Raw genomic sequence first — 14,038 nt, forward strand, 5'->3', positions numbered from 1 at the left:
AAATTGTGTCTCATTGAGATGGTGGTAGTTATATTTGGAAGACCTCCTTATTTGTCATGTGTGACTTCCAGTGTACATCAAGTGCAGTTGTTTTACATGAGCCACATATTCATGTGGACAACTGCTCTGCTCTTGGAGTTGCGTTACATGATGAATGAGAACATGATGTTTATAATGTTTAATGTGTTATAGCAGCTAATCTTCGTATTAAAACTAAGCTTATTTTGTCATTAATGTCATTCACTACAACTCAACTCGGAGAAGCATGAGCCTTGCTTTTCGACTGTTGAGTCTGTATGTTGTTGTATGTCACCCTATAATGCAACACTGCAAGCCATATTCAATATATTTTCAAAAGCTACTTGTTGTGTACATGACTATAGCAGTTTGTGTACTCTAACTTGCCAGTTTGAATATACCATGAATGTGATTTGGATCGAACTTGAGCTTAAGATAAACTTGAGGGCTTTCAGTGACGGCTTAGCTTAATGTGTTGTTATTATTGTAGCTATTACTATTGGGCGCAAGTCATTAATTTGAGTGCTATCGCTACTAGAGAACTTAATACTCTAAAATTGTAATTCTACGTAGAATATTATAAGGACACACACAAAAAAAAATATTGAGGAGTAATTCTTGGAAATTATGTTATAGTTATTAAATATTTACATACATATTTCCTGTTTCATAGTTGTGATGTCAATAAATACTAGGTAAATGTTATACAAATAGACAAATTATAAATTATTTAACAATTTAATTATGTTGTATAGCACAGTGATAATCCCCTCTGTATAATATGACCATTTCAGACAATTTATTGGATATGCATAATTTAATATAAATGACAAATTCTAATCTTATACCTGATTAATTTTGGAGTTTATATACAATTTATCACGCCCTTGATATTCATTGTTTTTCACAAAATTAAAATGAAAATCGTAGAGTTTAGGGTGTATGAAATATAATTATTTTTTGTTCAAAAATAAATTATTGCAAAACAATATGTTATTAATTTATGTATAAAAAATATAAATATATTTATATAAAATCCTTCACGGATCCAGGATAGGGAAGTACTTGCATATTAATACAGTCAACTCTCCCAATACCGGACACCTTTGGGCTGACCTAATATGTCTGGTTTTCTGGAAAGTCTGGTATTCAGAATGTGTTTTTAATGGTAAAAATGAATTTTTTTGTGAGAGTTTCCAGTTTTCAGAGAGTCCGGTATTGGGAGAGTTGACTGCAGTATGTTCATAGATATCAAAACGTAGTTTATTTTGTCATTTTAGCTTTCAAAGAGGGGGCACACAACCCAAGCGATATCCTCTGTACCCACCCCTGATGTTAATATAAATAGAGTATTCTATTCCTCATTATCTCCCCATTTGAAAGGAGGCCCTAAATTGCCCTTATTTTGTAAGGGAGAGCTCCTTTTCTGCCCTTTCACAACATGTCTTCATCAGTGCAAATATTAGTGCTGGAGTCGTACAAAAAATAGTATGAAGCGATAGAAAACGCTTAAAAAAATTCAATGTCTGTAAAGGGTTGTTTGCTGTTTTTTACCAGTGGCAGTTCATGAGAATGACCTTTTCTAATTATTAAAACACTGGCACATACGAATTACAACATTATTAGTAAATGCTGCGTAGATTAGAATTGTAATACAATATGTCGATTGTACTTTAGATACAATATTGATTACTAGAGTAGTACCTGTACATTTTCCATAATTCTAGGGACCTAACTCATGAATATGTAAATGTGATAGTAATTAAAAAATATTCGGTATAGTAAGCCAACATTTTTAGTGGGTGGAATTAAGATTCAATCTCACTAACAGTGCAAGCTCGGTGGTTTAGAGGGTACATACGATTCTAGTCTTGTGATCTGGAGATCCGAGGTTCAAGTCCTATTGTAGAATAACTTAACATTTAGTATAACTATGTAAATTCACTTGACTATCTGGTTTTGTGAATTTGTTATTTATTGTCAACACCGTAATCATAATCTTTATCATAATCATAATTTTCTCCATACACCAACTTTATGCACAATTTATTTATAAGATTGTACATCACTATGTAGAGACATGTATACACTAGCTCACTTTAATTGTACCTCAGAGAGTGACTTTAAACAGAATTTCGATATGCTTGAGTAAGTGCAAACTAACGCATAGATGACTTAATTTATCCAATTATGTTAGTGTAACTATTACTTGCCAAATTGTGATACAAAGGATATTGAGCGTAACACAACACAATCAAGATATCGTATGGGCGAGGGCATACTTATCTTCTTGTCATGTTAAAGATGGTTACGGTAATTTATAGTCAACAAAATTGTTACTGCCAAAAAGGAAATGAAAACAGGGGACCATAGTATGTTTAACTGAAACGGAATAGTAAAATGTACTGTAATGGTCAAGTTTTTACTATCAGCATTGAAACATATTATATTATCTATTTTTATTAAGGTCATATAATAAAAATAACTTTGCTCTATAGCAATTAGAATGTTATTTTTTCATTTAGTGCTTATTTTGTGCGTCTGCATGAGTATTTTGCTGCGGTGCAGTCAACCACCTGTCCCTGTGCCAAAAATTCTTTTACGATGGAGTAAACGCGGTGCAATAATTGTGATTTAATTTGTATCACAGTTACCTACTCGGAGATAAAAACGACAGTTATCACTCCGACAGGTTTTTGTACCTCGTATCATGCTACAAGACAAATTTAACGTGGGCTCATCAAAATATCCTATGACACAACTAACTTATTTTGTCAATAAATGGAATCCATGCTGGCAGTAGCAGTCACATGCCGGCTTCTGTTGCCATTGGCATGGTAACCGTGACCTACGATCACGGGGGTTGACCCAGAAGTCGTGGGAGGTCAGATGTTAATGTGCGCTCATGCATAACAATGCAAACATTTCCCGGTTATGGTAAATTATTACATGCTTGGATTGATATTCCTTTCCACGAGTTGTTTGTTAATAATTTTGAGTGTTGTATATGAAAACTGATCATTTAATAAGGTGAAAGTTCAAATTGTATCTAGAATATAAAGTACATGTGCAGATCCCTGTATGCTTCATTTTTGTCATAGTGTAAGTTACAAATAAATTGTGCAAATGGAACTCCCTATATTTGTATAAAACAGTTTATTTTAACATGTTTCATTTTGTATTAAAATGTTATAAAACAGTAGCTAACATGGATAAACCATTCAATTGTGGATGTTAATTGGCTTTGTTGTTTAACCTGTACTCCAGTCATATAGAAAATTGAGAAATTGTTTATACAAAAAATGTAATCGGTATCAATATTTTTTGTCCCTTTCTATTCTGAATAATTATGTTTAAAAGGAACGCTCTAAAATGAAAAACAATACTATTAGCTAAAAAGCAAATGGGCTGTATATTCTGTACATATAATTAGCTATTTAGTATTTTGACTAGCAATTATGTACACAGCAACAACATTTAGAAGCGAATAAATATTGCTGTTGAAGAAAAGAATGTTTTCTCAGCTTCCACCCCTTCCTCAACGATTAAAGATACACTTAATTAAATTATGATTTTTACATCTTATTAAATCTCAAATATTCATTGAAATGAACATTAATTATAGTAGGAAAAAAGAGCATTATTTAAAGTTGAATTGCTTTTATCTCTGTGAAATTATTTTTACATCTTTTTAACATTTTAAATAATTGAATTACAGTAAATTGAGAATTATATTAAAGTTGAAAGTTCATTTTTATCTATCACAAAATCAATTATTTTTACAAAATCTGTGCAGTCTCTTGATTTGATTCGTTAAGGATATAAACTGGTGAAGTAAATGCACAGAGATATATTAAATTCAACGAAAAGCCTCGTTTCTACAGCTATTTTTAGACCATCAATCACACGGTTAATTCTCGGTAAAGGTTCGTGGGAAGGCCAGCATTTATGCTAAAATCATGGTGTTTAAACAACGGTACAATATTAAACCAGAAATAAATAATTTGTGACAACATTGGATTTTTTATTGATAATTAATTTAAGCAACTTTATTTATATTACTTATAATTGTTATACTGTTGAATGTATGTAAATAAACTTAATCCAATAATACTGTACATTTATTTTGCTATCTAACAAATATTTTTTTTAATTGGTGTTGTATGTATGTTTTTATGATAGTAAGGTATTAAACAAAAGAAAAAAATCAGATTTCCTTACATGTACCATTGGTAATCCACTGGTATTTTAAAAATCTTAAGAAAATATAAATTTGTCAAACTTTGAAATATGCGCGGCATAAAAAATATGACAGATACGATTTCTGTAATTACGTAATGCATTATAACCAATCTTTTTTTTCATTTATTGATTTAAACCAGAGATTTTAAGATTAACCTTTCGACCTTTCTGGGAAACAATATGCAATGCAAATCTCATAAAATACGATTTTTTTGACTGATGTTTACGAATTATAGATGATAATATATAGAACTCGGCCTACTGAATTTCATTTGGCCATTAATTTAGCTTTATACATAACTGAATAAAATATTTACGAGATTGTAGTTGCAAATAGATATATATTTTACCTCTGAAAAAAAAAAGTGTCTACATGTGACATTACAACAGCATATTCAACAAAATTTTATTTAAAAATTATTTTCTTCAAAAGGTCAATAAATTATATCTTGAATTGTTATTGTTGTACTGTAGTATTGATTTAAATATCATGAGATTAATTTATGAAATATGTAAATATGTTAATTTTGTATCTCCACAGGTGGATAGCCCTTTCATTGTCTGTATGACATATGCATTCCAGACACCAGACAAACTCTGCTTTATTCTGGATTTAATGAATGGTTAATATATATATTTTTGTCTTATTATCATTATCTAAGGGGCAACTGACTCTTTGAGTTATAGTAATTGTTTTGCTTTAGTTGCCCCTGACCATTGTTCTCTGTTTCTGTTCTGTTCTGTATCTGTGTTTTGGTTAAATAAATAAATGAAATGAAATGAAATTATATTTTTCTTATACCCTTTTCACACTTGCATAAGTTGTTACAACTTATAACAACTTGTCACCAGGTTTGATCTCCCGATTTATTACATGTCTTCATACACGCATGCGAACCGTGACGCTATTTGATTAATGTGATCCGTTGAGGGAAACATATGGAACTATTGCGATAATTTTTTCCGTCTTTAAACGGTTAAAAATGTGAAAATTAAGTCACTTTTAAAATACTTTTAGCGGCCCACTATCAATCTCAACATGCATCATCTGCGGATTGATATTTTCATATTGTGATGTGATGCACCCACTTCGATCGATTGCGTGAAAGGGTAACAAATAAAAGAACCATAACTTTTCAGCTAAAATACAACGTCCAGCTAGGCCTATAGCTAGTGTACAATGTTCGTACGTTACCGCTCTTTATCAGCTAGGCCTACAAAACTAAGCCTAACTAAGCTAGGCCTAGAAACGTCTACAAGAGAACTTTCGACGCGAGCTACTTAGGTAGTGCATTGTTTTTCTCTTTTATTATAATTAACCTTAGAACGCACATTCAAGACAAGAAATGACCTGGTTTAATGTTTTTAAAGTAATAAATATATTTGTATATTTATAAAGTTTTATAATGCAAACAAAGTATAGTACAGTACTTATATTTACATTTTTTTCTATAGGTGGTGATCTTCATTATCATCTTACACAGCATGGAGTGTTTTCAGAGAAAGAGGTGCGATTCTATGCCTCGGAGGTTATCCTAGGCCTGGAGCATATGCACTCGCGTTTCATTGTGTATAGAGATTTAAAGCCTGCCAATATTCTTCTTGACGAGAACGGTCATGTTAGAATCTCAGATCTTGGTTTAGCGTGTGATTTCTCAAAGAAGAAGCCACATGCAAGTGTGTAAGTAGGAGATATTTTGTTTTTATGAATGCTGTTCAGGTAAACATTTCATCTAAATACTGCGTTTAGCAATAATTTCAAACCAAATTTTGAGTCTAGATAGTAGAAAACTAGTGTATTGAATTTCATAAAAATGTTGAAGTAAGATAGTTATATAGATTTTGCTATGGTCACTGGCAAAATTATTTCCTGGTGTTCGGTTTTAGAAAATTTATTTTCCCTCTGTTCCCTTGTTCAGATCCTATAAACGCACTGATTTTGTTTTCCCACAAATTTTGTACGAATTATATTGCAGTCGGTGGTAGGTAGAAATTCTATTCTACCGCTGATCCCTTCAAATCCTAAGCAACGCTATGATTTTTTTCTCACTAGAAATTAACTCTCCCAATGTACAGTAATTTGTGTGTGTATTGAAGAAAGGTGTGCCACTTTGATTAGCAATAGCCTCAACATATGGATAATAATGAATTATTATGTTAATATGCAACACATATTTTCCAATATAAAATCTCTTTATATGAGGAAATCTTCATCTATTATTCAAAATCATATTTTATATCAGTAAAATGATAATGTAAAAAGTAAAACATTCATTACTCATATTCTATCTCATCTCTGTAATACTAGCAGGTGAAATCATATTTTATCTCAATTTCACGTTGTGGCAGCATTAATAAAGACATAGACCAAATAATTATTCACACGCTTGCAGTATAAAAACATGTAATGTACACTAAGGATAAACTCTGATCCTACATAATGCAAGAATATAATGATATCGAGCATCGAATGAATTCGGTATTTAGCATTTTTCATGGTTAAAAGTGACGTTAGTGTTGCCAGGTTGTTAACATATTTGACCCAAATATAATTGACATCAAGAATTGCTTTACATTTAAAGAATGATTAAATTATGTAATAATAAATGTAATACCTATTTTTTTCTATTCGTATTTCAAAGCGTTTAGAGCTTTTAATAGTTTATGGCTAATAGGTCAATACACAATCCTACCAGTAGCTTATAACTACATAAACACATTAATAAGAATTAATATGCGTTAAACATACTCAGAGACTGAGTGAAATAATACTTGGGATCAATTTAAACTGTGATGATGATAATGACTGCTGATGCAATTAAAAAACATCAAAGAAGCTCATTAATGTACATTTTCTTAAAGTGGCGTCACACAAAGACGGCTTTTGTATGATTCTACAATCCCAGCATACATTTTATATCAAGGCTTTCATAAAAATGACATAATGTGATATCATATTTATTTATTAATATGGCCATATAAATACATGGATATATTCTGTTTAATAGTGAAAACTTGTAAAAGTGAAGTATGATTATATCATGCATTGTAAATTGTGGTGTATTATTGGTTTAAAAAAACCTATATATGGGCATGGTATGTAAATTACATAGATAAAATTATAGGTATACTACTAAATATGGGCATGTCGCATTAAAAAAAGAACATTTTTTCATGTAGTAGTAATGCCATCATGTATACATTTACTATTAAAATTTAACATCTAAGCAATAAAAGTGTGTGGTTGGGTAGTACCATTTAAATATAGGTGTAAAGTCATTAATACCTAAACCACCAAGCATGCGCTTATCCAGGATGATAATTATGATTATAAATATTATTGATTTTAAACTCTTTTTTTTTCTCTCTTTCAGTGGCACACATGGTTATATGGCACCTGAGGTACTTTCAAAGGGTAGTGCATATGATTCGAGTGCCGACTGGTTCTCGCTTGGTTGTATGCTCTATAAACTCCTAAGAGGGTAAGTTGCATTTGATTTCTTCAGCTCTGTCTACACTTTCAAACTAGTTTGATGTGCCCAAATATGGTAGTGATATGATGTCATCATGTACATATATGGGCACATCACATACAGTTTGATAGTGTAGACAAGAGCAACATCAGTGGTTGCACACTGAGAATGACTGCTTCAGAAGGTTTCTTCCAATACCTTAAGAGATACTCTCTCCACTTTCAAACGCGTGTAGGGGTTCAAGATTGTAATAGAATATAGGCGGACAGTGGCCCTCAAATGAAACGTGGTTCTCTAATGATCTTTGAGAGCCAGTACTACTACTATCATGTAGGTAGATGCCAGCCCTTGAATGATTTGAGGTATCATCATCATATTGTCCTTTTCAGTGCTTTCTTTAGATTTTGGAGTGTTCCATTTTGTCTCTTGTACATTTTCTTTATTCTTAAAATATTTTTTTAAACTTTTTTTTTCAGACATAGTCCATTTAGACAACATAAGACAAAGGATAAACATGAAATTGATCGTATGACTCTAACAATGGTAAGTATAGTACTCAATGAAGCATGTTATACAAGGTTTAAGTCTTCAAGGTTTCAAAGGCAGCAGTGTATCTAAAGCTCTGTCTACACTATCAAACTAGTTTGACAAAAAAGTGTCCAAATATGGTAGTGATATGCTTAAATATGGTAGTGATATGATATCATCATGTCCATATATGGGCACATCACATTGTTTTGTCGCAAGTTTAACAGTGTAGACAGAGCTTTAAGTGGTGGATCTAGGATCCAAGGGGGAGCTCAGAGTCTACACAAATGTGAATGTAAAGTGCTGAACTTTACCAACTCTCAAAATGAAGCTGGTGGGTTGGAGAGAAGGTTAGAAGATTCAGAGTAAAGACAATGCAGCACAGCTAGCTGGATAAGAAGATTTGTAAATTCTAAAACAAATATGTTACTAGGTTACTTTTGTAGTTAAAAAAAAAATTTCAGGTGAAAATGAAAGACAAAAACAATAGCTTGCATTTCAGAGTGATTGATTTAACACCATACTACTTGTGATATCTATAATCTCTATAAAGTTGTTTAAAACATTTATGTCTTAATACATTTTGATTTCTTAATCTACTTACTTGACAAGATTCTGGTTTTGGTTTTGTCTTTTTACAACTGGTGGCTGAATTAGTTTATCAAATTGATAGGCAGCTCAGGCTTTTGGGCAGCGAATTTGTTATTTTATTTCTACCCATGTTTTCTAAATGTAAATCTTGGACTGTATTATGATCAGAATGCTGGCCACAAAAACAAACAGCCAGACAACTTGCCACAAAGAAATATTGGCTAGTCCATAACAGCCAGAACTTACAAGCCTTATGAGGTAGCTTATAGCTCACATCATGGTGAAAAAAAAAATCTGTTTTATTTTTTACTGTAGGATGTTGAGTTTCCCGATTCGATGACAAATGAAATGAAAACTCTCCTAGAGGGCCTACTGAAAAGAGAAGTTTCCGAGCGTCTTGGATGTCTTGGCCGATCGTAAGCATTTTTGTTGTTGGTAATCAGTATCATATCAGTATGTATGTGTGTTATGGATTGGCCTTCATTGTAATTCTAATAATGTGTTTATTTACATGGTATGTTGGTTAATGTAAGGCATATCACTGTACTTTTTTTATCAGTACAACATGTTACCCAAACTAAAAGAAAATTTATATGCACATGATACAATGGTAGTTTCTTTTGTAAAAATATTATACTGCTGATGCGACTAAAATTTTACAAAAATGTATGTAAACAGCATAGGGCATTAAGATAATGTGACTGAGCTAGGTTAGAGTAAAAGCTATATTAATTGATTATATTATGTCGCTTAAAAATTCATGGTATCTTTATTATTTCTATTATGATATTTGTTGAATTGTTTTCTTATACTGTAAAAACATTTTTTCAGGGCTCAGGAGGTGCGAGAACACCCGTACTTCGATGGGATCGATTGGAATCAAGTATACTATCAGAAAGTAGGTTTTTTGGTTTATCTTGGTTCCCACAACATAACGACGTAGGTGCAATGTAAGTGAGTTTACCAATCACAAGCTAAAGTTCCAATGATCTATTGCATCCTGATTGATCAAATCATTTACAGTGGGTTTATGTTCTTGCGTTACATCCAATCTTTACTTGTATTTAAATGCAACGTTTATTTGTTTATTTTTGCTTTTTACTGATGACTGACTTTTTTACTTCATTTATTTAATAGTTATTTAGAAATATGTTTCAAGTTGAATGACACTAATATCCAACCAAAAGTTACCTTAAAGAGATTAGAAACACTGTGTAGTGAACTTGTGTTAATCTTTCCCATGAGAGAAACAGAAATTACAAGTTGAAAATCTTAGTTTTATTCATAATCTCTTTGAGCTAGGTTTCCCCAAGATACAAGAAATAGTTTCACAGGAATGTATGTGTAAACTTGTTGGAATTAATAAAAATAAATATACATGTATACAGGTCCTTTTGAGAGGTACTAATATGTTTTCTGTGTAATTTATCACACTGCCTGGTTGGCAATCACTTTTCGTGCAAAGAATAATATCTATATAATAAATATGGTAGTCATAGGTCACTTTTTTGACAAGAAGGAAGACCAGTGGTTTTGAATATTCTATAACATAAATCAGTCACCAATTTAAAAAAACATTGTAAATATTATATGTTATGGGGAAAATATAATTAGATAATTATCAAATAGATCGAAACGTTGAATTCAAAACATGTCTTCTGTCCTTTATTCGGAGATACCTTGGTTTTATTTTATTTGGATATTTTAGTTTTCTATAAATAATGAAAAATTTTAATCAATTTAGTGTATTGCTTCAGAAAAATTGACAACAAAAATCCATTATATTTTTTTGTTTCTGTGATAAAGTATGGTTTTGTAAAACAACGTCCTTGGCCGTGAATTATGTAAACCGATTACCAGACTACCGGCACAGAGAAAACACCTGATTCCCTAGAGTCTGAAACATGGGGCAAGAAATGCAGACTAAAGTTTAAACTCTTTGTTATCAAGGAAATAACAACACATTTGTTCCCTTGCTTGGCTGTAATTTGAGCTTTAAATGCAAATGTTTTGAAGGAAGGGGGGAAAAATTAGGGACAAACACTTGATTTTGCAAGCCTTGGGAAATGAAAGTGCAGATTTTACCCATCAAGGAAATGACAATGAGAAGCCAACGATTGCATAAGGTCAGGTGCCGCAATTTTTTTCCTGGATAAGTAAATTGTATTTTAATTTCACATTGTGGAAGTTTTAATTACTAAGTCATTGGAGTAATTGAATACAGAAGTCGTTAAATTCTAACTACTTTCAATTTTAATAAAATGTGTTTTTCTTTCTTAGTGAATTATTATTCACCCTACTCTGTATATTAAACAGTTTCTTTATCTGTCATTTTATGTCTTTATTCTATCAAGTTGCTCATCTTCCAGGTTTATATAGATATCATGTGAGCAATTATATTAAAAGGTTTGAATGAAAGACAAAATATAGAAATAATTAGGTCTCAAGAAAGAAGGTGAAAAATAATGATGTTGGAAAAAGCAAAGAAACTTGAACGAAAAGAGCTGGATAAAGTGGAAAAGGAGGAAAAACAACTTCATTTAAGAAACATGTCTGGATATGTAAAAAAAAGGGAAGAAAATTGGATAAATGTGGAAAAGGGAAGAAACTGGATGAATGTGGAAAAAGGAAGAAAACTGGATAAATTTGGAAAAAGTAAGAAAACTGGATAAATCTGGATAAAGGAAGAAAACTGGATAAATGTGGAAAATGGAAGAAAACTGGATAAATGTGGAAAATGGAAGAAAACTGGATAAATGTGGAAAATGGAAGAAAACTGGATAAATCTGGAAAAAGTAAGAAAACTGGATAAATGTGGATAAAGGAAGAAAACTGGATAATTGTGGAAAATGGAAGAAAACTGGATAAATGTGGAAAAACAAAGAAAGCACCAGAATAAACATTTTGTTATAAGCTGATCTGTGAAAAAAAAAAATTAAAATCAAGCTTGATTCTTGATAATCTGTTAAGCCTTCTCATTGTACAGCCAGTCAAGTTCATGTCGGATACAACCATATCCATCCGAATTGAACCACTTTCTTTTGTAAAAAGGTGACCAAACCTTTGAGTCATGTGATGAGAAGTTAGTTTGACAGATTTGACTATGATTCATGAGGCCAGTAGGAAAGGACCAGCCATGTGTACCTTAGATAACCAAAATTGCTCTACTAAAATTATGGGGCGGACAAATAATGGTTATCTAAGATAAGTTTGGTCATAATGAAAAGGACCAGCTTGTATCCGAGCCCCATTGCCCTTAGTCTCAACAAAAACATGTTACAATATGAAACTACTATGATCAGGTTTTGATACAAGTTAACAGTGTTGTTTAATAGTGGAGCTATAGCTTAGTGGTTAACGTGCTTGCCTTGCAATCCCAAGGTCCAGGGTTCAATCCTGACCAAGTGCCTCACTGCTCTTTCAACTCCCCTTTTTAAACCTCTGTCTACATTATCAAACTTGTTTGACAAAAAAGTGTGATGTGCCCAAATATGGTGGTGATATGCCCAATATGGTAGTGATATGACATCGTGTCCATATATGGGCACAGCACATTCTTTTGTCACATAAAGTTTGATAGTGTAGACAGAGCTTAAGCCTCAAATGAGACTATAAAAAAGTTTATCCATTTTGTGATTGGCGAGTTACTTGCTGTTGGATTCGTATAAAAACAAAATAACAAATAAAACAAAAAAAACTATACAGATATTAGAATAATGTGACAAGACTATTTTCATGATTTTAGAGAAAAAAAAAAACGTTGTTGTGTGTTATGTTTATTTGATTTTAAAACATCCATTAAAATTTAAAAAAAACAAACAAAACAAGCAAACAGAATCAGCCGAGACTTCAAGGTCGCCAAGGGTAGACTACAGACTACAATTACTGTGATTGACTGAGTAAAGTGTCAAATACATTGGAAGGGGGAAACAACTCATTACAACTGCAAATCCCTAGAATTTCCCCAGGGGCTTAAAATTCCCAAACCACATGTGGATTAAGGATTTTAAGTCAATAGTTATGATTCATTGAGTACATTCCTTTAAAACTCTGAGAAACAAAAAATGATTTAATTTGATTCGATTGAAATTTTGATATTCTCCATAGGTAACTCTTGGCATTTGTTCAATGTTATTGATGTTTGTAAGTCTTTCTTAATTTTAATTGACACCTGGATGTAGGCGGTTAATTTCTGTAAATCTACCTTACGCAATTATTATTATAGTAGTTTTAGTTTTTATTTTGTCTGAATAAAAAGGAACTTAAAACCTAAAATTATGGATACAATTGTTCACAGTTGTTTTTATTGTGACAGACTATTACTCTTCACATTATTATTAAAAATATGGCAGCTTAAATGTGTTAATTTTCCCCTTCCCCCTTCTGATATAAACTGAAATAAAACTTGCATCAAATGAAGGAAATATGCCTATGCTTTTGACAGAACCAACCAACAAAACCCTCAAACATCTACGCACGGTAACCATATTTATTGTGTGCATTTGAAATGCATTTTCAATCGTTTTCTCAACCCAGTTTTGGTAGATTCCAGATTCAGATTCGAATTATTAAGTCATTCCTACATATAGTAGAATGATAACAAAACAATACACACATATACACAAGACCTAATGACCTATCTTTGGAACTCATTGTTGTGTAGTCTAATAGCGCTAGGTAAGAATGAAAATTTATGTCTATTTGTTTTAACTGGAATTGTTGTTAATCTTCCAGATCTGGTAACTACTAACTTATTGTTGAGAATATGAGATTCATCAGCTAAAATACTATTTAATTTAGATATCATTTCATCATTACGCATTTGTGTGATTTCTTTAATCTCGACACCAGTAATTTTGACATAAAATGTGTATGTTCTATCACAATTCAATAGATCAATATTCCTGCCACTGGTATACTATAGTCAAAATCATATTTTTGTACATAACTAAATAAGGGAAGAATGAATTAGAATGATTAATTTATATTTAATCAATTATTATAATTATTTGATTATAGTTTATAAAGCTCTGATATGTGAACTAAAGGATTAGACAACAATTACACATACCTATGTGTACTAATTAGAAACAGCCTAATTAATTTCTGTACCTTTCACGATTAAACACCAAACTATCGGGATGTTTGGTCGCCGGGGTTGACGAACTGGTCTCGGGTTGGCTTAA

At 31.7% G+C, this 14,038-nt stretch overlaps 1 protein-coding gene across 7 annotated transcripts in view; it reads left to right on the forward strand.

Moving 5' to 3' along the window:
* LOC144834484 (G protein-coupled receptor kinase 3-like) overlaps positions 1–14,038 on the forward strand; it is a 63,866-nt gene that overhangs the window by 34,068 nt on the left and 15,760 nt on the right. For all 7 annotated transcript variants that reach the window (XM_078689300.1, XM_078689296.1, XM_078689298.1 and 4 more), the window contains exons 10-15: positions 4,802–4,883; positions 5,716–5,941; positions 7,635–7,742; positions 8,210–8,276; positions 9,168–9,268; positions 9,684–9,750. In XM_078689300.1, the coding sequence (XP_078545426.1) occupies positions 4,802–4,883; positions 5,716–5,941; positions 7,635–7,742; positions 8,210–8,276; positions 9,168–9,268; positions 9,684–9,750 (651 nt within the window). The remainder of the gene's footprint in view (positions 1–4,801; positions 4,884–5,715; positions 5,942–7,634; positions 7,743–8,209; positions 8,277–9,167; positions 9,269–9,683; positions 9,751–14,038) is intronic.

Source organism: Antedon bifida, chromosome 2 (genome assembly GCF_963402885.1).
Source record: "Antedon bifida chromosome 2, ecAntBifi1.1, whole genome shotgun sequence".
In the NCBI taxonomy this organism is placed as follows: Eukaryota; Metazoa; Echinodermata; class Crinoidea; order Comatulida; family Antedonidae; genus Antedon; species Antedon bifida.